General features: G+C 41.9%; 1 protein-coding gene across 5 annotated transcripts in view; it reads right to left on the bottom strand.

The window, feature by feature from the left end:
* The window catches only part of SLC16A4 (solute carrier family 16, member 4), a 28,809-nt gene extending 11,516 nt beyond the window's left edge, over window positions 1–17,293 (bottom strand). Inside the window, exons 1-8 of one of the 5 annotated variants that reach the window (XM_011948062.1) lie at window positions 16,755–17,293; window positions 15,111–15,229; window positions 8,766–8,898; window positions 7,592–7,735; window positions 6,880–7,041; window positions 4,474–4,974; window positions 2,588–2,799; window positions 1,083–1,176 (exon numbers count right to left, since the gene is read on the bottom strand). In XM_011948062.1, coding sequence (XP_011803452.1) covers window positions 1,083–1,176; window positions 2,588–2,799; window positions 4,474–4,974; window positions 6,880–7,041; window positions 7,592–7,735; window positions 8,766–8,898; window positions 15,111–15,197 — 1,333 coding nt within the window. In that variant the 5' untranslated portion in view covers window positions 15,198–15,229; window positions 16,755–17,293. The remainder of the gene's footprint in view (window positions 1–1,082; window positions 1,177–2,587; window positions 2,800–4,473; window positions 4,975–6,879; window positions 7,042–7,591; window positions 7,736–8,765; window positions 8,899–15,110; window positions 15,230–16,754) is intronic. The other 4 variants (XM_011948066.1, XM_011948063.1, XM_011948064.1 and 1 more) reach the window with 4 other exon arrangements.
* Between the last annotated feature and the right edge of the window lie 5,482 nt (window positions 17,294–22,775).

The raw sequence follows: 22,775 nt of genomic DNA, 5'->3' as shown, positions 1-22,775 counted from the left end.
AAAAATGATAGTGGGACAAGATCAACTCCCTTCTGTTTTACTTAGGACTAAAAGAAGCAAAAGTAAGTTTTAGGCTAAGTTCCTTTTTGTGGATGATTAGAAATGTCATAGTAATTTATACGTTGAAATACATTGAGAACTTGTGGTGTGTGAGAAACTGAAGTTTAGGTCTGTTCCCTAGAAATATTTCTGTGTGAGTATTCAAGTTTGTAGTAGTATTAGATTAAATGTTCAGCAAGCATAAAATGTCCAGTTAGGTAAAAGGTGAATGTAAAACTACAATTTGAATCTTAAACTTAACTTACATATGAGAACTCCCCAAATGTTTACTGTACTTGTGTATAATAATTTCCAATGGCCCTCAATAGCCTCTCCATAGAGATCTGGCCTTTAGGGCAAGTATCCTCCCATCCTTGGTACCCACAATTTGAAGGGCCTCTTTTCAAAGAGAGAGACTTAAAGAACAGATAACAAGCAATCCTGGACATCCATATGGCACATCAGAAGAACAAAAGTGTCAGGCCTATACCTTTCAAGCTCTATAAAAGTGACTCATGTTTAGATACAGGATGCTAGTCATTCATTGATTTTTGTTTGTTTCGTTTTTTTCTTTTATAGAGACAAGGTCTCTCTGTTGCCCAGACTGGTCTCGAACCCCTCAGCTCAAGTGATAACCCCCGCCATGGCCTCCCAGAGTACTAGAATTACAGGCGTCAGCAATTGCTCCCAGCCTTTTTTTTTTCTTTTTCTTTTTTTTTTTTTTAAAGCATCATGGGTCTTTGAAGCTCTGAAAAAACTCTGGATTGTCTCCCCCAGACAAGTAGACATAGATTCAGAGATTCAGGGTCTGCCCTACAACTCCCAAGAATGTAAGAATCTGCTTAAGGCACATCTTAAGAGAATACAAGAATCTGAGCCTTCAGATTTTCCTGCATTGGTGATGGAGTGAGTAGATATAGGAAAAGCAGAAATAATCTGTTTCTTTTAACCTGATACTGTCATTACATGTTACCATTAATCCTGGATCAGTGTTTCCTTTTATTGCTATTGAAATTTGTTCAGAATGTGGTGAAAGGTGTTACCTGCTATAGGTGGTCCAGAAAGGACAGCCATCCCAGCAAAGAAGCTGGCAAGTCCCAAAAACCTGTTTACTGTAGAATTCCTACACAGATCAACCTGTAGGAATTAGAATTCAGTGTTAGCCACATTAAGGGTGAAATTCTATAGAGACCTATGCCTAAAAGGTACAAATACTATTTATGTCATCTCAAGCTATGAACAGTGTGACTTCTGGGGTGAGTTGGTTGGCTTTTTGCCCCCAATATTGTGAAAGAGCTGAGGACTAATAGTGAACAGTAACTGCTAGGCAGGCAGTGTTTTCAGTTTATTAGTAAGAATACAAGTTTTTATTTTCATTTTAATATTTTAGGTGGTTCATGGGTACTTTTTCTTCCCCAAACCTTGCTGCTTTTCTCTATTAGGAAATGATATTTACGATATGAATTGATAGTGATATTCTTTTTTTTTTTTTTTGAGACAAGGTCTCACTCTGTCACCCAGAGTGGAGTGCAGTTGTGTGATCTTGGCTCACTGCAACCTTCCCCTCCCAGGTTCAAGCGATCCTCCCACCTCAAGGGAGCTACTTCCAAGTAGCTGGGACCACAGGTGCGTGCCGCCACACCTGGCTAATTTTTTTATTTTTCATAGAGACGGTGTTTCACCATGTTGCCCAGGCTGGTCTCCAACTCCTGAGTTCCAGCGATCCACCCACCTCTGCCTCCCAAAGTGCTGAGATTACAGATGTGAGCCACCACGCCTGGCCAGATGGTGATATTCTTGAATCCCCTAAGGCTAGGTATCAACCATTGGTTTGTAAGTAATCAGATATCACAAGGAGTTAATTTCAGCTTTAGGAAGCTTGATTTTTGCCTGAGCTTCGTATAATATCCTGTAGCACTTATGCTAATATTGATAGAAGTTTTCTAGGAAATCTGTTCTAGCATGTTTAGGACCTGGTTCTAAGGAGAACCCATGAGATTCCCAGGGGTTCCCAGAACACCGAAGTATTTGTAGAAGTATTTTGGGTGCATCTGGGTCAAGGACTTTGAGTCAGTTTAGGGTAAAAATGGAGAGGAAGTATAAAACAATGGCCCTGTGAAAGTACACAGGACCAAAGCAATAACTTCAAGAGAGAAACCACACTGGTCAGGAAATCCGTTTTTCTCTGTGTTCTCAGGGATCTCTTCTTTAAGATTATGTCTTAAAAGGAGCCAAACAAGTTTCTGGAACTGAAGGAGAGAAGTGAACACAAGCCTAATCTAGGAGACTGACAAGTAAAAAGGAATCCTGCTGATCCCTTTTTTGCTTTAATTTTATTGCTGTCCCATGTGGATAGTCCTCTCACCGTCCCTCCCCCGTCACAAACAAGATGAGTAACTGGACAGGATATAGCTGCAGAGTCTCTAAGATGTTTGAAATGAATTTTTTAAGTTATAAAATTAATACAAAATACGTATTTTAGGGAGATTGTTATTGATATTTGCTTTTACTAAATGGTTTAACAATGTTAATGAATGTGTCTACTCACCAGTACAGGCAGTATCAATGCCAGGTAACCACCAGCAAAGATGGCAAAGCAGATGGTGTAGGTCATAAGTAGTGGAAATGTGGTGGCTAAAGGAGCAAGCAGGTTAGTGATGCCACAGAGGATGAGGTAAGACTTGTGGTAATGGTACTTCTTAATCCAGTTTTGATCAGCAACCCATCCAGAAATAATCTGACTGACCGTCTCAAGGATACCTGGAACAATATTGAAATCTTTTTATTTTCCTAGCCCCTTTGAAAAATGTGAATGCATACGGCATCATTTCCCAAGTAATGTGACCTCATCCCAAGGCCAGGATATGTGAGGAAAAAAATGCTTTCATTTGTGTACCATTAAGCTCTATTATTTACTTACCTATTCCAAATACATTTAATAAAATAGCAAAAAAGTCTCTGCTAGAGTTGGGTAGAAGACCCCTGTAGTTAGTGTTTTTTTCTGATTGTGTTTGGAAAGCTTACATCATCACTACAGTGGGAATCTTTGGTTACAGAGGACCCTGGGCGCAGAAGGCCATGCAGTCCCTTCGTCTAAGAGGTCCTGCAAGTGAGAAAATGAAGGTTCTAAAAGACAAATAGACCTTCAGGTCAGTGTCTTGGGGAAATTGTATTGTAGAAGATTGGAGTATAAATAAGTCTTCTGTTAAAAAAGAGATGTTGGGACTCATAATTGCATATAAAGTTTTAGGAATTAAGTCCTCCAAAGTTTATGCTTAATTTGAAAATATGTAGTAAGTTTGGAAATGGGAGATTGTATTTTGGACCACTGCACCTGACCAAATCCCTATCTTCTAGATCAAGCATTCTGTCTTTAAATAGTTTTATGAGTAGTCAACTAAAATAGTTGCTTTTATTTATTTATTTATTTTCATTTTTTTATTATTATTATTTTTGAAACAGTCTCGCTCTGTCGCCCAGGCTGGAGTGCGGTGGCACAATCTCGCCTCACTGCAAGTTCTGCCTCCCGGGTTTGTGCCATTCTCCTGCCTCAGCCTCCTGAGTAGTTGCTACTACAGGTGCCTGCTACCATGCCCAGCTAATTTTTTGTATTTTTAGTAGAGATGGGGTTTCACCACGTTAGCCAGGATGGTCTCAATCTCCTGGCCTCGTGATTCGCCTACCTCAGCCTCCCAAAATGCTGGGATTACAGGCGTGAGCCACCACGCCCGGCCAGTTGTTTTTATTTTTAATTTACGTTTTAACTTATTTTAAATATCAGACAATCCATAAGTGACTAGCCTTAAAAGTCGTATTTATCTGTTTTACTATGAGTTCAAGGGAAAAAATCCTTAGCTACAAATAATAAAACATTACTGAATGCTTGCTACAGGCCAGGCACTATTCTAAACTCTACATGTATGGCTTTTTTGATCCTGACAATCTTATGAGGGTAGATACTATTATCCCTGTATTACAGATGAAATGAAGGCACCATGAAGCAAAGTAACTTGCTGAAGTTCCCACAGTTAAGAAATACAGAGCAGGAGGTTGAGCCAGGGAAGTCTTGCTCCAGAACCAATCCTTTGAGCCACTGCACTGTGCTATCTACCTGGCTATTGCCACTGAGCATCAGCTTTTTGAAATTTCCGTATTTATTTAATAAATAATGTCTACTGTGTCAAACACTGTTATATGAAGATGAGTAAGACTTGTTTTAGTGTCCACTATCTAGTAGGGGAGCCTGTGTGCAGTGACAGAGATCTCCTCCGGGGAAATGCCCAGGTGCTCCATTTAGCCTCAAAAATTTTACTTTCTCTGGCCCTTCTACAATTCCTCTTTTGTTTTTCTTTAGCTTTTTATTAAAATGTAAAAAACTTGTAAAATTAAGTTGATCTTTCCTTTTGGGTAGGAGGCTGACGTAGGCTTTCTTACCTGCTACGGAAACGAGGTAAGAGGCATCCATGATGTCAATCCCCAGTGTTTTGGCTCTGGCTACCAGGTGAAAGGTAGGGATGAAGTATGCTAACTGACTGAGGAGAAAAGACCAAGTAAATATGTAGAAGAAAGGATTTCTAAAGAGAGAAATATCAAAGAGTTGTTTGCAGCTCCATGAAATAACCTTATCACTTTCTTCATTACTTTTTAATAACAGTCTGTTCCTGTTAGGCCCATTGTAGAACTCTTCACTTTGATTTTGTGAGACTATTAAATTTTTGCTAGGTAGTCCAGCCTTTTGCGTAGTACTGTCCTTGATGGTAGACTCTTCTGTTTCATCACAGTGTGTTTCTGTTGCACATGCCTCTGGACCACGTGCAGACAAACTGCTGCCTTTATGTTTAATACCAGAATTCTCAGTTTTGATATGGATGGGTCTTAAGAGCATACTAGAAGGCACCAAATTCAATGCGATAGCTCCAAATAATACAAGGGCACCTAAATAGGAGGGAGAGATTGAGCAATTAAAAATAGCCTTTCAGTTCACAATATTGCTTTGTGTTCATAGGCTCAGAAGAGGCCCCACTGGCATAGCCCATTAATTCTTGAAAACATTACTTTGTCTCCGATTTGACTTATTAGTCATATACAGTGCAGTATCCATGTACTAATGTAGTGCTTTGGAGATAGAGAACCAGAAAGCTGTACCAATAGATGGGATAAAAGGAGAGGTGGTGGTTATTTGTGTTAAGGGTTGGGGGGGCAAGTTTTTGGAGGGAGAGGAGGGTATTTCAAGTGCTAAAAAATTAAATAGAAAATTTATGCCAGGCACGGTGACTCACACCTGTAATCCCAGCACTTTGAGAGGCCGAGACAGGTGGGTCACGAGGTCAGGAGATCGACACCATCCTGGCTGACATGGTGAAACCCCGTCTCTACTAAAAATACAAAAATTAGCCGGGCGCGGTGGCGGGTGCCTGCAGTCGCAGCTACACGGGAGGCTGAGGCAGGAGAATGGCGTGAACCTGGGAGGCGGAGTTTGCAGTGAGTGGAGATCACGCTACTATACTCCAGCCTGAGCAACAGAGCGAGACTCCGTCTCAAAAAAAAAAGAAAGAAAATTTAAATATCCTGAAGTGAGAGTACAGATTTAGGTACAGAAAAAATAGAATAAGATGAAAGAAATCATTTGGAAACAACCTTAGAAGAGGGAACACCTGGCCAGGTGCTATGGCTCATGCCTGTAGTTCTAGCATTTTGGGAGGCTGCAGCAGGCAGATCACTTGAGCCCAGGAGTTCAGAACCAGCCTGGGCAACATGGTGAAAACCTGTCTCTACAAAAAATACAAAAAAAATTAGCCTGATGTGGTGATGTTCACCTGTAGTCCCAGTTACTTGGGAGGCTAAGGTGGGAGGATCGCTTAGCCTAGGAGGTGGAGGTTGCAGTGAGCCGATGTTATGCCACAGCACTCCAGCCTGAGTGACAAAGAGAGCCTATCTCAAAAAAAAAAAAAAAAAAAAGCAGGGGGAGGAAGGCATGGATAGCCTTTCATCCCATGACATTTTTTAGATCTTCCTTGAAAGATGACAGATGCTAATCTTGCCTTTGAAGCTGAATAGTTGCTTGCATTCAGCATGTCCTGATCAAAGCTATGGCTTGTGTGGTGCTTCTAAAGATAGAATAGGCTATAGGTTCTGCTATCCTATCATGGATTTGTCAGCTGGTCCCATTCACCATGAGACTGCTGAATAGTTAGGAAAGATTCAACAAAACTGCCATGTAGATGGCAATAGGCATGAATACACACATATACATATTTTTTCCAGTAGTTTAAGACTCTTTTAATCCAAATGTCTTAGTTACAAAGAAAATTGTGAGATGAATCATTTTTTATTCATTTGTGAAAATTTATAGTTGACATTATATAAACTATTAAGGAACATACTCTTTTTACCAAAGTATTTTTCTTTTTCGTCTATTTTAGTGAGTCTGATGGAGGAGGCATTTTTTAAATGCAGATTTTTGTCTTAAAGAGAAAATGGGAAAAGTGAGTGTTTTGAGGGAGGAAGGGGGAAGCCTTGCTTCCCCAGAAGTATCGCTTTTACTGCAAGCTGTTTCCAGCTGCACAGAATGCCCTCCATCTCCTCAGACGTTGAGCCCTATGGTGAATTCTGAGTTGCTTGTGTGAGCTGGCAAAGCCTGCAAGTATTTCAAGATCTCCTCTGCATATGTCTTCTCCAGGGAAGAGAAGCATATTTACTTTAGAAATTATGCTCATTTCCTCTCTCGCAATACCTTGTGAAATCGATTGCTCTAAAAGTCTTAACTTCCAGTTCTCAAAGGGAGAAAGCTGAATGCTAAATGTTGCACAGTTGATAATAAAGAAACTTAGAATGACTTACCTGTCCAGTCATACAGATCTATAAGGAATTTTGTAAAGGGTGCCAACAGAAAAGTCAGTCCCATCCCAGAACGGGCAATAGCTGTAGAAAGAGCCAGTCGTTTTTTGAAGTATTTGGTAGTTACCACAGCAGCTACTTGGTATAAGAAAGCAGAACCCAAACCTAAAAGAAAAACATAATAGTTTAGAATCACTCTCATATTAAGTGGCTTGGTACCAGAAAAGATAATTTCCTGGATCCAAGATAACAGGCCTTTTGGACCCAGGAACGGTAGAAGGGAAGGGTCCTGTTCCATCTTCTATGGATAGATGCATATATATATATATACACACATACACACACACACACATATACATATATGTACACACACACACATACATACACACATACATATTTTGAGACAGGGTCTCACTTTGTCACCCAGACTGAAGTGCAGTGGCACAGTCTTGGCTCACTACAGTCTCAACTTCCTGGGCTCAAGCAGTCCTCCTGCCTCAGCCTCCCAAATTGCTGGGACTACAGACATGTGCCACCACTGGCCTGGCTAATTTTTGTATTTTTAGTAGAGACAGGGTTTCCCCATGTTGCCCAGGCTGGTCTGGAACTTATGGACTCAAGTGATCCACCCGCTTTGGCCTCCCAAAGTGCTAGAATTACAAGTGTGAGCCACCACTCCCAGCCTTCTATGATCACATAATTACAATGGACTCACCAGGTAGAAATCCCATAGTCACACAAAGAAAAGGAATACTTGTGGCCCAGCTGCTGATCAGATATCCACCAGTAACAAGGAAAGCCCCAAGAATGGAGGTAGTTTTCTCTCCAAGTATGTCACAAATAATAGCAACCAGGGGACCTTAAGAGAAGAAAGAAAGGCAGTTCTTAGGTAAATATGACTGGCATCTCTTACCCTCTGATGGCGATTTAAATGAATGACACGGAAAGCAAGAGGACTGTTTACTTTGAAGTATTACGTATTCTTCAAAAAATATTATCATATCGGGTTTCTTAGTATCACTAGTCCCACACTATTTTAGTTTTTGGAAGGGGAGTTTAAAAGAAAATGTTTATTGTAAATAAGGTTTGGAGGGGAGGTGTTTTGAAATTCATTATAGAACCTCCACAAAAAGATTGCATATAGTGGTCAATGACTAGAATAAGGTTGAATCACTTATCTGCTCTTCCACCCTGTTACAGCTCCAAATAAAAGAGGAGAAATTGGTTCTATAATTTGTTTGGAGGCTGGACACCATGGCTCTTTAATCCCATACTTTGGGAGGCCAAGGTGGGCAGATCACCTGAGGTCTGGAGTTTGAGACCAGCCTGGCCAACATGGTGAAACCTCATCTCTACTAAAAATACAAAAATTAGCTAGGCCTGCTGGCGGATGCCTGTAATCCCAGCTACGTGGGAGGCTGAGGCAGGAGAATCACTTGAACCTGGGAGGTGGAGGTTGCAGTGAGCCAAGATTGCACCGCTGCACTCCAGCCTGGGCAACAGAGTGAGAGTCTGTCTCAAAAAAATAAATAAATAAATATAATTGTTTTGAGTATACTTAGATAACTAGAACTTCGTGGCCTAACTTCCAGGTTGAGGGCCTTACTCACTGAACCCATATTAAGGCATTAACAGACTGGAAAGGCAATGCATGAAATACTGAATCATGGCATTTAATAATTCTTCAGCTTTCTTTCTTTGAATGCTGATTCTCCCAACTTTGTTACTAAGTCAAGGGGAAGCTAAATATTGCAATTCCTTACTTTCTTAGTGTTACATATCAGTAAATGAACCTGAATTTTAGCAATGCTTCAGTCTGGAATAGGAATCTTGGAATTGCCCTTTGTGGTTCTTCTCTTTGGACAGCAAGCTTATTGCCAGCCTTATACCTGCACAAAAACGAAGAGATGACATGATGGATCCAATCCAACCAATTTGCTCTGAGGTGCCTTCAAACTCTTCTTGAAAGACCACAAAGAAAATTGCAAAAGTCTTGGTCATCCCCATCACAAACACATTCACCTAAATCAAAGCAGACCAGAGTCCAACTCAGGTGGTAAGTCAGCCATTACAGAGGCAATTACAGCTACTAGAAGTTATGATTCCCTTAACCTACAACTATTTACCAGTTTGCCTTATTGGTTGAGCCTCATTATACATCTTATATTTTATGGGGGAAGTCATTACTTTTAAAGTAGCTAAGCATTTTAAATGGAAACATCTCATTTAATCCTCATTTCATGGCTTTAGAATAGGCATGCCAGTGTTGTATACCAAATAATTTATACCAAATAAACCACCCAATGGGTTCACCTTGCCTGCTGCCTAGATACAGCTGATTTATCAAGACGGGAATTGCAGTAGAGAAAGAGTTATTCCCACAGCGCCCATTGTGCAGGAGACTGGTTTATTATGCCAGTCAGTTTCCCTAAGCTTTTGGGGATCAGAGTTTTTAAGGATAATTTGGTGGGTGGGAGGCCAGTGAGTTGGGAGTGCTGATTGGTTGGGTCAGAGATGAAACAAAGCTGCTCTTTTGTGCCTAGTCACTTCTGGATGGAAGGGCGGGGGCGGGCACGGCGGTGGTGGTGGGGGAACCCATGACCAGATAAACCAGTTTGTTAATCTGGGTGGTGCCAGCTGATCCATCTAGTGCAGGGTCTGCAAATTATCTCAAGCACTGATCTTAGGTTCCACAATAGTGATGTTATCCCCCGAGCAATCTGGGGAGGGTCTGTCTTGTAGCCTCCAGCTGTATGATTCCTAAACCATAATTTCTAATCTTATGGCTAATTTGTTAGTCCTACAAAGGCAATCTAGTCCCCAGGCAGAAAGGAGGTGTTTTTTTTTGTTTGTTTGTTTGTTTGTTTTTTTTGGAAAGGGCTGTTAGTTTCTCTTTCAAAATTAAGCTATCAACTAAGTTTCCCCCAAAGTTAGTTCAGCCTACGCATGGGAATGAACAAGGACAGCTTGGAAGTTAGAAGCAAGATGGAGTTGGTTAGGTCAGATCTCTGTCTCCGTAATAATTTTCTCAGTTATAATTTTGCGACAGCAGTTCCAAGATCAGGAAATTGAAGTTTAGAGAGGTTAAAAGTTGCTTAAAATAGGGGTACTGGAACTGAGATTTGAACCCAGATTAGACTGACTCTAGATCCGGCACTCCTCTACTGCCCTCAGTAGCATCTGTTAAAGACAGCTAATTCCAGTTACCTTTGTGGGAGAAAAGTGTTTGTCCATAAGAGGAATAATTATTCCTGTCAGTTCTTAGATTAGTTTTGATTTAACTTTGCTGCTGAGCTGAGTACCTTCCTTCACTTGATATATAAATAGGTTGACCATATAATGTATCATCCAAATTGAGACACTCAAGAGTGAAAAGGGGTGCTTAATTTTGGATTAACTGGGATGTATGGTCAGCTTAAGGTTGGGCCAGGTGCCCCATCCTTTTCTTTCTGCCCCACCTAATCTTCCTTACCTGTACTCCACTAGAATTGCTGCTTTGGAGGTGAGGTTTTCTTTCTATGGAGTATTAACTTTTATTTCTCAGAATTCTAGTTAGCTGGGGGGCTGTTAAGTGCTATTCTTTGTTTCCCTTTTTGAGTAACAGTCATACTTGATCCCACAGGGGTCTAGAGGGGAAACCTAGCCAGGGTTTGCATTCACTCTCAAAGCCCAAGAGCCATGTATACTCTCTATCTCCAGGGGCTTCCTGGCTTCCCCTTTTCCTTTCCTTGTTTCAGTAGCATTGGCTTTTCAAGCACCTCTGCTTTCAACCTGGCCGTGCATTGCTTATGAACCAGAAAACCAGCTGGGCATGGAGGCTCCTGCCTATATTCCTAGTACTTTGGGAGGCCAAGATGGGTGGATCGCTTGAGCCCAGGAGTTCAAGACCAGCCTGGGCAACATGGCGAAACCCTGTCTCTACACAAAGTACAAAAAATTAGCTGGGCGTAGTGGTATAACACCTGTAGTCCCAGCTACCTGGGAGGGTGAGGTGGGAGGATCACCTGAATCTGGGAGGTCAAGGGTACAGTGAGCTGTGATCACACTATCTGCACTCCAGCCTGGGCGACAGTGAGACCTTGTCTCAAAATTAATAATAATAAAAGAACCACAAAGCCTTAGGTTCCCTTTCATTAATGCCACTTTCTCAGCCCACCTGTTACAGTTCTGTACTCATCTCGCTTAATACCTGTTCCCTGGACAATCATTCACTCTCAAGGTTTTAATTACCACCTGCATAGTTATGGTAGTGTAGCTGAATAGGGTTCTGCAATCAGTCTGCCTTAACTTGCATCCAGGCTGTGCTTCCTACTGAGGCGTGACCTTGGGCAAACTACTTCGCGCGTCACATGGGTTAAGCTTCCTCTTTTATGATGGAGGGGCAGCGGGGGGGATGAAAATATTACCTAGCTCATAAGACTGTGAAGAGTAATTGAGAAAATTCTGATAAAGTACTTAATATTTGGCACTTAACACTCAAAACAGTTAACTGTGGTTTCCATTCTGCTTTCCCGAGAGCTTCAAACTCCTCTAATTGTCTACCATATCTTTATAACTTCTGGTCAACTTGTCTAAACATAAACTCGCATTTCCCTTATCCTATGCCTACTCTTTTCAGTTTTTTCTATTGGTACCATCCACCCATTCATTTGAGTGAGAGATGTGCTTTCTCTTAGATCCCTGCTTTTAAATAATTGTCAAGACCTGCCCCCTTCTTTTCACCCCATCACTATTGGCGATGCTCAGAAATTGCAACAGTGGTAGTGGTGAGGAAGAAGTCTCTTAATATACTTTTCCCCTTTCTGATTTGATAAAAGGAACAAATTTATTTAGAATGAACAGTGCTATAAACGCCAGGACTATGTATTCAGAAGTTAAAAAGACATTTTATCAGGCCCCCATTTAGGCAACTTATAACCATAATTTTCCTCTAAGGCACTTCTGTCAGGCTAGAAATTAGGCTAGAAAATATACACAGATCTCAAATGACTTAGACTTTCTTCTGTCAGTTCATAATAATGTGGTGATTGTGTCCTTTCATGAGCAAGGAGTACTAAAATGCATCATTCTGTAAAATAAACTTCCTTTTGTTCTGTGCTGGTATCTAGAGGATGTTGACTTCTATATTCTTAGCTACCTAAATTTAGCTAGCTCCTGGTCCCCCAGTTTAGAGCTTTTTGTCTCTGATTTGTCCTTGGTGTCTGGGTGTAGCAGCAGTGAATGGTTAGGACTTGTCTCTAATAACTGGGTCCGTGTCCACTGTGTATCAAGAAGACCAAGGGCAGAGCCTTTGCACCTACCATGCTTACTGTCCCTTAACTTGAAGTCTTCCAACTTTGTTTGAGTTTTGACTCAAAGATATTAAAAATCTCTCCCAAGGTCTAGGTTTTTTCTTAGTTAATTTAGCAGACTACATAAATCTGCATTATTCTACATAATCCCATGTCTTAGACCAAGCTTGGTAGGTTTCAGTTCTGTTACCAGAGTCCACATCACACATTGTAAATGACTCACTCCAAAATAAACCAAAAACCCTAGAACTTCTCCAGTCCCCTCATTTTCTTTTTGTCTTTAAGAGCAGTTAATTGGGTTGAACCTGGCAGGAACACCTTAAGCAGGCCTTCCCCCACACCCCACCTCCAGTAAGAGTTTCCTCACTAGATCACTTTAATTATTGTCTTGGGAAAGGAGTTGGATCAGCCTCAGTGTCTTATTTTCAATACAGGGACCAGGCTTTGTCAGAGTTAGTTTTATATAATAACAACTTCTTATCCTGCATCCCTTTCTAGTATCACCCTAGCTCCTCCTGACCTTCACAGACAAGCTTCTGTAAAAATACAGTATTAGGTATTTCCGCTTTCTGTCATTCCACTACTCCACTGAAAACTAAAGTTCACTACCTTTGGCCCCCACTGCTCCACTGTACTAGCTCTTATCAAGGTTATGGGACTTTTTTGTTGCTAAACCAATAGACTCTTGGTATTTCTCTCCTATTTGACCTCTCAGTAGCATCTGCTTATCACATTTCTCTGAAATGCAAATCTATGACATCCCTGCTTAATTTTTCTCATTAGCTTCTCATAGCCTCAAGAGCCATTCTCATCTCTTCAATTTCATCAACTATCCCCTTCATCCTTATTTGTTTATTCATAAATGTGTGCAGCTATCAATTCACCCATCTATCCATCCACCAACAGTATTATTTACTGAGTGCCTACTACGTTCCAGGCTGTATACTGGCACTGGGCTTACAGTAATGAGCGTATACTCATGAGCAATGCAGACGAAGGCCCTGCCCCCACAGAACATTCAGTCTAGTAAGACAGACTGAATACAGAAAACAGTCATACAAATATATAAAGTGTGGTAAGTTGGTTAGAATGAATCTCTCTTTTTTTTTTTTAAGTAGGAAGCTCCCAAAGAACATTGTTATTTTTCACTTACCAGGAGCTCGTGTGTTATAGAAAAGAACACTTGTAAGTCATACAGAAACAAAAGCACAGGCATTCAAGTGTGCACATTACAACTGTGGGGGATTAGCCTCTGAATTTATTGTTAACATTTTGAGGATCCAGTGCATTTTTTGTGCTTAGTAAGCAGTATCACACCCTAAAAGTGGTACAGTGTTTATTAATCTGGTTATTAGATGGTTTTTCTTACCAGCAACTGAATTGGTCAAAAACCATTCTATCCTCAGAGGATAATGTAGAAAAAGTCAGGGTGGTTACTGGGGAGAAAGGCAGGAGAATTAGAGATCCTCACCAACAGTGCCCATTCTGCAAAACCTATGATTTAGGGAGGTGGCCCAGCCACAGGAAGGGCTCTCAGACTTAGGGCATCCTTTAGTTTCCCTATTAGTAACATTTCTGGGGGGAAAATGAGATTCCACATTCTTCAGTACTGAAGCTAATGTCAAGTACTACTCTTATGTGTTAGGAGTTTTGTATTACATAAATCCTGGCTGGGGACCTCTGCCCCTAACTTCTATAGCACTAGGGAGGAGGCCTGATGTTTTCCCACCATCCTATTTGTAGAGTTCTTAGTTATCTGCATGTGAACTGTAGGATTATTAGAAGGCACCAGGACTTGTGCTACCCTTCTCTGTGAGCTGCTTACTGTAGGGCTGAGTGGGGGAGAAGTGTCGGCAAGAAGGATTTTTTTTGAGTGCATGTGCCTCTGGTGCCACTCTCTGGAGGGCTGTGTAGGGCATAGCTGGGATTCACCAACATTCTGGAATGGGCATGCTGATGATGCAGATCACCACTGTCACACCTCAACCCCTGGGAGGGTGAGGGAAAGAAGTTAATTTAAAAAATGGAATGCCTAGTCTAGTTGCTTATAGGTGAAGGAGAAAAATCAGGCTCCCCCTTCAAAATCCGTGTCCTCCCTTTCCAAACACATCGGAAATACAGATAGCATAAACTATAGTAAGTGGGGATGGATTGGGAAGTAGACAGCAGGCCAGAGGAAACATCCCCACCCCCTATCAGTGGAGGGGGCTGTGCCAGCAGCGTTCTATCTATGCTGGGCTGAACTGGGGAGACCACCCCCAGAGCACTTTTTAGCACCTCCCAGTGCTACGTTTGGGGTGGTTAAAAGTATGATTGTCCCCACACCCTAACTGCCATGCAGCCAGTACAGAACTGCTGATTGTGACTGAGCATTCTCAGGTTTAAGAGGTGGTAGACAGGAAGATTAGAGGACTGGATTCAGGAACGTTTCTGTTTGTTTGTTTTGAGAGAGTCTCTCATGGTTTCCTAGGCTACAATGCAGTGGCAGGATCTTGGCTCACTTCAGTCTCCACCTCCTGAGTTCAAGCAGTTCTCCTGCCTCAGCCTCCCAAGTAGCTGGGACTACAGGCGTACGCCACTGCACTCAACTCATTTTTGTAGAGATGGGGTTTCACCATGCTAGCCAGGCTGGTCTCGAACTCCTGACTTCAAGTGATCCGCCCACCTAGACCTCCCAAAGTGCTGGAATTATAGGTGTGAACCCCCACACCCAGCCCAGGAACATTTCTGCTTTCACTCTAGGGGCATTTTCGGCTTTCTCCTAGGTTGGGCATGGGCCTCTGACTTTAGCAGTTTTTGGCAGCTCCTGGCCTTGTTCCTGCCCACCCCTCCACTCAGATGCCAAAGATTTCCTAAGTGATCTTATTTGTAGGCAGCTCTGAGCCTTTCTCCAGAAAGCCTGCTTTCAGGCAATAGGAAAGGGAGAAAAAAGCGAAATCTTACCAGGAAAAAATGAACCACAATCATCCATCCCCATCCTCCATCCAGGGTTTCAGTGTAAGGTCGGGCCTTCCCCTCCCTCTTCAGCATGATGCCTCTTCTATTTTAAATGCAGAAGATCCCTGTGATAAATCCAAGACAGTTGATTCAGTGGACCAGAAACTAATCTAAACTTTTAAACTTTTTATCTGAAAGGGAATGTTCATACATTGTTGGTGGGAATGCAAATTAGTTCAGCCACTGTGCAAAGCAGTTTGGAGATTTCTGAAAGAACTAAAAATTGAACTACCATTTGACCCAGTAATCCCATTCCTGGGTATATACCCAAAGGAAGATAAATTGTTCTACCAAAAATCCACATGTACTTTCATGTTCACTGCAGCATTACTCACAGTAACAAAGACATGGAATCAACCTATGTGCTCATCAAGAGTGGGTTGGATAAAGAAAATGTGACACATAGACACCATGGAATACTACACAGCCATAAAAAAGAACAAAATCATATCCTTTACAGCAATATGGATGCAGCTGGAGACATTATCTTGAGCAAATTGATGCAGAAACAACCAAATACTGCATGTTCTCACTTATAAGTGGGAGCTAAACATTGGGTACATATAGACGTAAAGATGGGAACCACAAACACTGGGGACTACAAGATAGGGAGGGAGGAGGGTTGAAAAACTCCCTATTGGGTGCTATGCTCACTACCTGGGTGACGGGTTCAATTATACTCCAAATCTCAGCATCACACAATATACCTTTGTAACAAACCTACACATGTACTCCCTGAATCTAAAATAAAAGTTGGAATTTAAAACAAAACAGCAAAAAAACCTTTTTTCCTCTGATACAAAACCACTTGTAATTTTTCTGAAGCCCCTCAGTTACAGATGAAGTCTGCCTGATGCAACTAAGGACTTAGTCACCTAGAAAGCCTGACCTCAGTGACTGTGGGGTGGCCAATCCGAGAACTGTACTCAGTGTCCCTCACTCCAGGTCTGCAAGCCAGTTTCTTGGGGAAGCTGTACATCACCCTGCTGGTCCTCTGGGTGAACTCTCGACTTAAGAGAAATAGAAAGGGAAGGGGAGCCTTGAGTTTAGGAATTCTCCTTAGAAAACACTTGCTAAATGTAAATATTTTTGGAGCTAAACAGACGTGACAACGAAATGCGATACCCGCTCATTGAATATATCCTAGATCAGAAAAAAAGTTGTAAAAGACAGTTTGTGGGGACAATTGGGGAAACTTGAATGTGGACTGTATAATACAGAATACCAAGGTTAACCTCTTGGATATGATAGTGATCTTGTGGTCCCACAAGAGAATATTCTTAGGAGAAACATGCTAAAGTATTCAGGAGTAACATGACACCATGCTACCTTCTCACAATCGGTTCTGTAAAACAAACAAGTATATATAAAGAATGATAGCAAAAAGAAAATGTAAATGTTCTGAGGAAGGGGGAACAGTACTCATTTTCCCTGTTGGGTTGAAGGCTGACTGTTTCTAACTGAAAAGGAAAGTCAGCTGGCAGGGTGTGCAGAATGACCATCTGGTGAGCAGGCTGGGTGGGGAGAGATGCCAGTCATCGAAGATGTCGTAGAAAACCAACCCAGCACACAGTCCCATTCCCATCTTACCTTTGATGTGGTGTTCAGCAAAGAAATCCTCCACAGATCGGGCAATTAAGGAAGAAAAATAAATTACACCATTTTCTGGAATGTAACTCTTTTTCTAAGGCATTTCATTTTGCTGCACTGTGAAAACAAGTGAGCATTGTAAGAGCCAAGGAGGGCTCAGACGATTTAGGCCCTCCTGCTAGTGGACTTTACTTCCTGAGGGGAGGAGGAAAGACTGTGATTTGATGTCATCTCAGGCCCTCCCTCCACCCACAGTCGCTCAGAAGGTAGAATTTTTTGCCGCAGGCCCAAAAGCAAGCATAGAGTAAACTAAGTGGAAAGTCCTTTCGGCGACTATGTTCAGGGCAGGGGGATGGGGCTCCAGAGCTCTCATACGCTTGTCTTCAAAGTTCCTCAGGGAACTTCTCATGACATGCTTATTTTACAGGAGAATATAAAACTGGATGGGTGGTGAGAGAGGCATTTCCTGGGCCACAAACAGTGATCTTCAGTAAGCTCAACCCATTCGTGTGGCCTTTTGTATATTAACTAAAGATTCTACTTACTAATTTGGGGTTTCAGACCCCATTTTAATTGCATTTTTGATACCTGATTACCTCAACCACCTCCTGCAAAAGATGTATGCTCACAGTAATTTTAACGAGATTGTTTTTTATTTTGGAAATGGTTAAGGCTGAGACTCCTAGAAAATTACTGGGATAATTCAACTTTCTCTTCCCTTTTCCTCCCTCTACTCTGCCCTCCACATAAAACGAAACAAAACAAACAAGTCAAATGGGAAATTGTCTTTCGTCTCCCACACCAATATTCCAGATTTTAAACCAGAGTATATTTTAGATGAAAGGATGTGTTTTTAGTTTTATCTGGAAAATCTGCACATATTTATGCATGCTCCTTTTTAAAAAGCAAGAGGCTTCTCAGTTTCTTAAAATCAAACCCTATAACACTTTTTGATTAAAGTGCTTGTAGAAGGACAGCTTAGTGGTTTGGGAGGGCATCCTGGAAGCGTAACCACGGAAGGATTATGTGGTTACATGATGGCAGGGATCAAATAAACATTCAGCAGAAGGAGAAAACCGGAAGAGAGAAGGCAAATGCTTTTCAGAGAGCTGTTTGTAATTATGAATACACTCTAGACAACATTTTTTTTTCTTTTTTGAGACAGGGTCTCACTCTGTTGCCTAGGCTGGAGTGCAGTGGTGCAATTTCGGCTCACTGCAACGTCTGCCTCCCGTGTTCAAGCGATTCTCCTGCCTCAGTCTCCCAAGTAGCTGGGACTACAGGTGCACACCACCATGCCCGGCTAGTTTTTTGTATTTTAGTAGAGATGGGGTTTCACCTTGTTGGGCTGGTCTTGAACTCCTGAGCTCAGGCAGTCCACCTGCCTTAGCCTCCCAAAGTGCTAGGATTACAGTCATAAGCCACTGTGGCTGGCCTGAAAACATTTTTTAGTAAACAAGACTGATTTATTTATTTATTTATTTGGTGGCCTGCTTGTTGCTCTTTTAAAGCAGGGCTATCTATTATTTAGGCCCTCCTGCTAGTGGACTTTACTTCCTGAGGGGAGGAGGAAAGACTGTGATTTGATGTCATCTCAGGCCCTCCCTCCACCCACAGTCGCTCAGAAGGTAGAATTTTTTGCCGCAGGCCCAAAAGCAAGCATAGAGTAAACTAAGTGGAAAGTCCTTTCGGCGACTATGCTCAGGGCAGGGGGATGGGGCTCCAGAGCTCTCATACACTTGTCTTCAAAGTTCCTCAGGGAACTTCTCACGACATGCTTATTTTACAGGAGAATATAAAACTGGATGGGTGGCGACGACCTGCTTATTTTACAGGAGAATATAAAACTGGATGGGTGGCGACGACCTGCTTATTTTACAGGAGAATATAAAACTGGATGGGTGGCGAGAGAGGCATATAAAACTGGATGGGTGGCGAGAGAGGCCACAAACAGTGATCTTCAGTAAGCTCAACCCATTCGTGTGGCCTTTTGTATATTGACTAAAGATTCTACTTACTAATTTGGGGTTTCAGACCCCATTTTAATTGCATTTTTGAGACCTGATTACCTCAACCACCTCCTGCAAAAGATGTATGCTCACAGTAATTTTTTTTATTGAGACAGGGTCTGCTCTATTGCCCAGGCTGGAGTGCAGTGGCATAATCATGGCTTACTGCAGCCTTGACCTCCCCAGTTCAAGCAATCCTCCCACCTCAGCCTCCTGAGTAGCTGGGACTACAGGCATACGCCACCATGCTCAGCTAATTAAAATTTTTTGTTGTTGTTGTAGAGATGGGGGTTTCACCCTTTTACCCAGGCTGTTTGCAATCTCCTGGGCTCAAGCGATCCATCTTGACCTCCCAAAGTATTGGGATTACAGGTTTAGCCACCATAATGGGCCAGCTATCTATAATTCTAATCACAGGATGAAATGAGGCAAGGCTTTATATATATTTTTCTCACACACATACAGAGGAATATATATATACACATACATATATACATATAGGAATATGTACACATAAGAGTATGTACACATATAGATGAATAGGAATATATATGTGTGTGTGTATCACACACACACACACACACATATATTCCTCTACACACACACACATATATATTCCTATTCATCTTTATCTTATAGCAGGCTTTATATTGATAGAGAACTCTGATGCTAATGCCTGGGGTCAGATTTGAAATGCAGCAGAACAGGAAGTCATTCACAGAGGCCAAGAGGGCAGCAAAGTAATCAGAGAGTAACTCCTTCAAATCAGAGAATAACTCCTTCAAACATATGTTTCATGAAGGCACATTAACAGAAATCTGCAGGCTTGGTGATAATCTCAATTTTGTCATTTTTTAAGCCCATAGATTCTTTGAGTCTGTTTCTAAAACTCTAAAGTATATCTATTATTTTGCAAGGTTGTGGTGAGGATAAACAATATATCATGTAAGATGACTACACATTGGACCTACTATTGGTACTTGGTTCATGAAAAATAATTTTTGTTAGTCAAATGAGGCCTAATAGCAAGAACAAAGAATTCTTAAGCCACCTTTGGGATGTTAGTTAACATTTTGGCATCTATACCCGATTGACTTAATAAAGCTTATAGAGTCTTTAAGGAAACATAAACAATTCCCTCAACTTCTAACCTTTTAACTCTTGGCCCTAAAACTATTTAGCAAGAATGCAGCATGATTTTGCAATCATCACGCAAGGTGATCATTACGATTACCCTCATCCCACTGTCAAATATAGCCAGCCCAGGAATAATCTTTAACACTTATGGATTTAGACTTTAATAAGCATTACCAACTAGAATTAAGATATTTTATTTTTGGCCGGGTGCGGTGGCTCACGCCTGTAATCCCAGCACTTTGGGAGTCTGAGACGGGCGGATCACGAGGTCAGGAGATCGAGACCATCCTGGCTAACACGGTGAAACCCCGTCTCTACTAAAAAAATACAAAAACTAGCCGGGTGCGGTGGCGGGCGCCTGTAGTCCCAGCTACACGGGAGGCTGAGGCAGGAAAATGGCGTGAACCCGGGAAGCGGAGCTTGCAGTGAGTGGAGATCGCGCCACTGCACTCCAGCCTGGGCGACAGAGCGAGACTCTGTCTCAAAAAAAAAAAAGATATTTTATTTTCAGTTGACTCTCTCCTTGCCCTCATTCAGTTCTTGTGCAGAAAAGAGTTACTGGCCTGAGATACCTATTCTTTGAAACATCACTGGCCTGAGATTCCTATTCTTTGAAAGGCCTGTTTACATGGTTGGCCTCTGGCTGGCAACTGGGAACTTAGATTTCAGGAGGGTTCCTACCATTCCTTAAATGATAATAGTGAATCATTGTGCCTAAACTATGTAAACAATACAATTTTTATGCTGAACGTTTGCTTTCTTTTTGGGAGCCTGGAATTTTGATATGTGCTAGGCAGAGGGTACTTACGTGACCAGCCCCCTTGGGCACTGAGTCTCTACTAAGCTTTCTGGATTGGCAACATTTCACACATGTTACAACTTATTGCTGGAGGAATTAACTACATCCTGTGTATCTTCACTGATAGAAGAATTCTTGCAAGCTTCTGCCTGGTTTCTTCTGGACTTTGCCCCATCCTCCTTTTGCCTTTGTTGAGTCAGCTTTGTATCCTTTCACTTTAATAAACCTTGTAAGTACAACAACTAAGTGCTCAGTCCTGTGAGTCATCCTAGTGAATTATCAAACCTGAGGGGTTGAATGAGTCTGGGTTATTCAGAAAGAATAGAATTTTCTCCAGAGCAAGAACCAGTGATGGGGGAGGAGATATTGAGGTTGATTTACTATGAGAATTGACTCACATAATTATAGAGACTGAAAAGCCTGCACTCTGGTCAGCAAGCGGGACAATCAAGAGAGTTGATGGTGTAGTTCCAGTCTGAGTCCAGAAGCCTGAAAACCAGAAGTGCTGATGGTGTAAGTTTTAGTCTGAGAGGGCCTGAGAACCAGGAGAGCCATTTGTGTAAGTTCCATTCTGAGTCTGAGTCCAAAGTCAGGAGAAGACCAATGTCCGAACTACAAGACAGTCAGGCAATGAGAAATTCTTTCTTAGCCTTTTATTCTAGTCAGGCCTTTAATGGATTGCATGAGTTCCGCCCACATTGGGGAGGGCAGTCTTCTTCAGTCTACTGATTCAAATGCTGATCTCATCCAGAAACACCTTCACAGTTGCACCCCAAAATAATGTTTAGCCAAATACCTGAGCATCCCATAGCCCAGCCAAGCTGACACATAAAATTAACTGTTATAGAAGTGTTCCGGGACTCCCTCATACAAGCGTACTTCAGTTTTGGCTCTGTACAGACTAGAAAATAAGCCTTCTCCAGCCTTAAGCTCTTTCCAGCATGTCTTATGTTTCATTGATAAATTGGATACATTATATCCTACCTCAAAGGGTGCTGTGAAGAATAAATGAGAATGTATGTTCATTTATTTCATTCAATAAAAACAGTTGCTGTCTATGTGCCAGATGTTGTGCCAGACAGGGGGCTATATAGTAGACACAGGGTGGCATGAGATGTGGCCCAACGGGTTAGCAGGGGCTAAATCATGCAGGGGTTGGGAGGTCACGGTTAAAACTTTTAAAATTATTATTATTATTTTTTTTTTTGAGGCAGGGTCTCGCTCAGTCACAGCCCAGGCTGGAGTGCAATGGCACAATCTCATCTCACTGCAACCTCTGCCTCCTGGATTCAAGTGATTCTTGTGCCTCATCCTCCTGAGTAGCTGGGATTATGTGCACCACCACACCCGGCTAATTTTTTTTTTGGATTTTTAGTAGAGATGGGGTTTCACCATGTTGGCCAGGCTGGTTTCGAACTCCTGACCTCAAGTTATCTGCCCATCTCAGCTTCCCAGAGTGCTAGGATTACAGGCATGAACCACTGTGCCCAGCCATAACTTTTTAATTCTAAATGCAATGGAAGGCTGTTCATAGTGGCTCACACCTATAATCCCGGCACTTTGAGAGGCCAAGGTGGGTGAATCACTTGAGGCCAGGAGTTTGAAACCAACCTGGCCAACATGGTGAAACCCTGTCTGTATGCAAAAATTAGCCAGGTGTTGTGGTGAATGCCTGTAATCCCAGCTACTTGGGACGCTGAGGCACAAGAAGCGGTTGAACCTGGGAGGAAGAGGTTGCAGTGAGCTGAGATGGTGCCACCACGCCCCAGCCTGGGTGACAGAGTGACACTCTGTTTCAAATAAATAAATAACATTTAAATGCAATGAGAGACTCCTTAGGGGAGGTTTAGCATTGTGTCTGGTAAACAGCAAGCACTCATACATGCTTGCTATTAAGGATTACCACCAAGATGCCCTGTCAGCATCTAAAATCAAACCCCGTCATCTTATCACTGTTACTGAGTTCACTGCTTTTATTTCTAAGGCACCCAGTTCTATCACCTAGACTAGAAAATTCATCTTTAATTCTTCATTCTCCTTTATTCCCTTTCTGCCATTTTTTTTTTTTTTTTTTTT

This window comes from Colobus angolensis, unplaced genomic scaffold, assembly GCF_000951035.1.
Source record: "Colobus angolensis palliatus isolate OR3802 unplaced genomic scaffold, Cang.pa_1.0 Scaffold273, whole genome shotgun sequence".
NCBI lineage: Eukaryota > Metazoa > Chordata > Mammalia > Primates > Cercopithecidae > Colobus > Colobus angolensis.
Note: the sequence above shows the minus strand (reverse complement) of the source record. Positions and strands in the feature narration are given on the sequence as shown.